General features: G+C 48.9%; 1 protein-coding gene across 1 annotated transcript in view; it reads right to left on the bottom strand.

Annotated features, from left to right (window-relative positions):
• Window positions 1–2,500, bottom strand: part of LOC122254819 (uncharacterized) — a 21,563-nt gene that overhangs the window by 171 nt on the left and 18,892 nt on the right. The window contains exons 8-11 of the mRNA XM_043018673.2: window positions 2,120–2,356; window positions 1,245–1,637; window positions 646–795; window positions 1–473 (exon numbers count right to left, since the gene is read on the bottom strand). The exon at window positions 1–473 is cut by the window's left edge and continues 171 nt beyond it. Of these exons, the coding sequence (XP_042874607.2) occupies window positions 241–473; window positions 646–795; window positions 1,245–1,637; window positions 2,120–2,356 (1,013 nt within the window). The 3' untranslated portion in view covers window positions 1–240. The remainder of the gene's footprint in view (window positions 474–645; window positions 796–1,244; window positions 1,638–2,119; window positions 2,357–2,500) is intronic.

Genomic DNA, 2,500 nt, shown 5'->3' with positions numbered 1-2,500 from the left:
CATTTAATTTTCGGCTCGTCACAAATGATTCATCACTTGGCCTAATTATTGATATCATGATTATTATCTCTCCTATTTCTATACATTACTCATTACTCAGCACACACACACACACACACACACACACACACGCACACGCACACGCACACGCACACGCACACGCACACGCACACGCACACGCACACACACAGAGTATCATAACATATCAGCTGTTACTAACCAGTCCCTCATGCACTCTGGCTAGACCTTCCTCATGGCGAGCAGAGTGTCATGGTCGCAGCTGCCTCCGTAGAAGCCGCGGAACTGGCCGTTCACCTGCCGAAGGTAATAGCAATCGGAGTCGTCCGAAGGCTGCTCTTGGGTCACGGAGTCACTGGCCAAGGGCGTGAGGTTGTAGGGCGTGTCGTCCTCCCACATGAGGAGTGACAGGTTAGGATTCCAGTGTAGGGCTACGTGGTAGTACTCCTCCGTCCCTGAGGTAGCAAGATCATGAGTTTATTCCAAAACCTTTACTATTGGGGTCACAGGTAGCTGTGGTGGTGACTCTGAAACCCTTTAATCATAATACTTTTGAATATGAATAACCAATCTGCATTTACATCTGAATCAACGCTTTACAAGCCACTGCAGAAATAGACGACTCACACGCAGCTCCGTCGACTTGAGCGAACACATCGGCCACCTGGGAGGCGGTCTTCAGCACGGCCACTTGCAGACCAAGCCGGCGGGCCTCAAACCAGGGATCCTTTCCCGCTGGGAAGCTGTGGACGCTGTAGGTATACTGCATCCCAGGCTCTTGGAGGAACAGAGAAGGAGAGAGAGAATGGTATGAAGCGGATGGCAAATCGGACAAATGCTAAAGGAAATACCAGAGCCGGATATGACTGCCCTAGAGCTCAACATTTCGTGAATGCCCTTAAAAGTAGCACCCCCTTCAATGTTCGTTATTTTTAGCCATGAAGGGCAACTTTGACCTATGAAAGAGTAAACTACACTATTGTCGTTCAATTCATAAGGTCAAATATTATTATTACGCTGCATGTTAACACCTGAAAATTACATCTTATGATTGTAGTTAATGTGTATATTCGCATTGTGTGCATATTGGGTGATATTCAATTGGGGGGGGGGGGCAAATATCTTCGTTGAAAGACTCATCTTAACATTCATTTGAACGCAAACGTGATATGCACTTTAGATTGATATATAAAACGACTCTCCAAACAAGAACTTCGCACTCTCACTTGGTATTTTGGGTATGGGCATACAGACGCCCTTGCCCCGCGTGGTGCAGAAGCCTCGGGTGAACCGAATGGAGTGCGGAGTGGTGGTGGTGACCTTTTCGGGGAAATAGCAGCCGCCATATCCGCTGGTGGACGGGGTGAGGTGGTTGAGAGGCGTGCTTGACACCTTGACACTGCCGGGGATCCATTCGAGCCGTTTCCGAACAGCGCTGTATTTGACAGCGAGGGCGTTGTAGGGCACGGAGGGAGGAGCTTGGGTAACGAGCTGCCTGTATTTCTCTAGAGACATGTACAGTGCGAGGGTGTTACCCCGTTCCGAGCACTCTTGCAAAGCCTTCGAGAATCCCGGACTATAGGTCAGCTCGACGTGTTGGTAATTAGCTGCAGCGAGAACTGCGGGAGGGGGAGACACGCTGTTTTAGTGACATATCGCTCATTCTCTCTCTCTCTCTCTCTCTCTCTCTCTCTCTCTCTCTCTCTCTCTCTCTCTCTCTCTCTCTCTCTCTCTCTCTCTCTCTCTCTCTCTCTCTCTCTCTCGCTTTTTCTGAACTACTGAACTAGTGCCCCAGCGCTTATCCTATGCTAGAAGTAGTGATACTGTTATCGTCAACGGCAGGTGGAGGAGTTGTACCATCCGTTGACAACTGCTTTCTGTCAGCTCTTCCCTATTGAAGACTGGCACTCATTCCTTGATTTGCAAGCCTTTCTGCATCTTGTTTTGCTTTCCATCTCTCTCTCTCTCTCTCTCTCTCTCTCTCTCTCTCTCTCTCTCTCTCTCTCTCTCTCTCTCTCTCTCTCTCTCTCTCTCTCTCTCTCTCTCTCTCTCTCTCTCTTTTTCCTCCCCCACCTCTGCCATTTCTCAGTGGCGAACTTACCCCCGTCGCTCATGCAGTGCACGCCGATGCCACTCAGAGGATCATTAGCCGACCAGCGAAGGAAGTGCGTAATTTCCTTCGTCGTGGTGTCAAAGCCTGCGTACAGAGCGGTGGATCCGTTTATGCTGAAGGGGATGGAAAGTTGTCCGAGTTCTGAAGACGCGAATGGAACTTCGTAACGTGACCAATTTGGGTTGCCACTGAATTGCTTAAGCGAAAGATGGATCTCAGCACCACCTGGAAAGATGGCACGAGAATGAAGGATGGGATTGGGTGAGATATGGAGAGTGACATTTCGCAAAGGAGTCTGGACGAAATGTCAAGACAATCATTTTTCTTTTTAAACAATATGTCTAAAATGGTTACCGGATACATTTCTCT

This window comes from Penaeus japonicus, unplaced genomic scaffold, assembly GCF_977035675.1.
Source record: "Penaeus japonicus unplaced genomic scaffold, GWHDUDI00000001_assembly GWHDUDI00000029, whole genome shotgun sequence".
In the NCBI taxonomy this organism is placed as follows: Eukaryota; Metazoa; Arthropoda; class Malacostraca; order Decapoda; family Penaeidae; genus Penaeus; species Penaeus japonicus.
The sequence above is the reverse complement of the archived record's forward strand: the minus strand, read 5'-3'. Positions and strand labels throughout refer to the sequence as shown.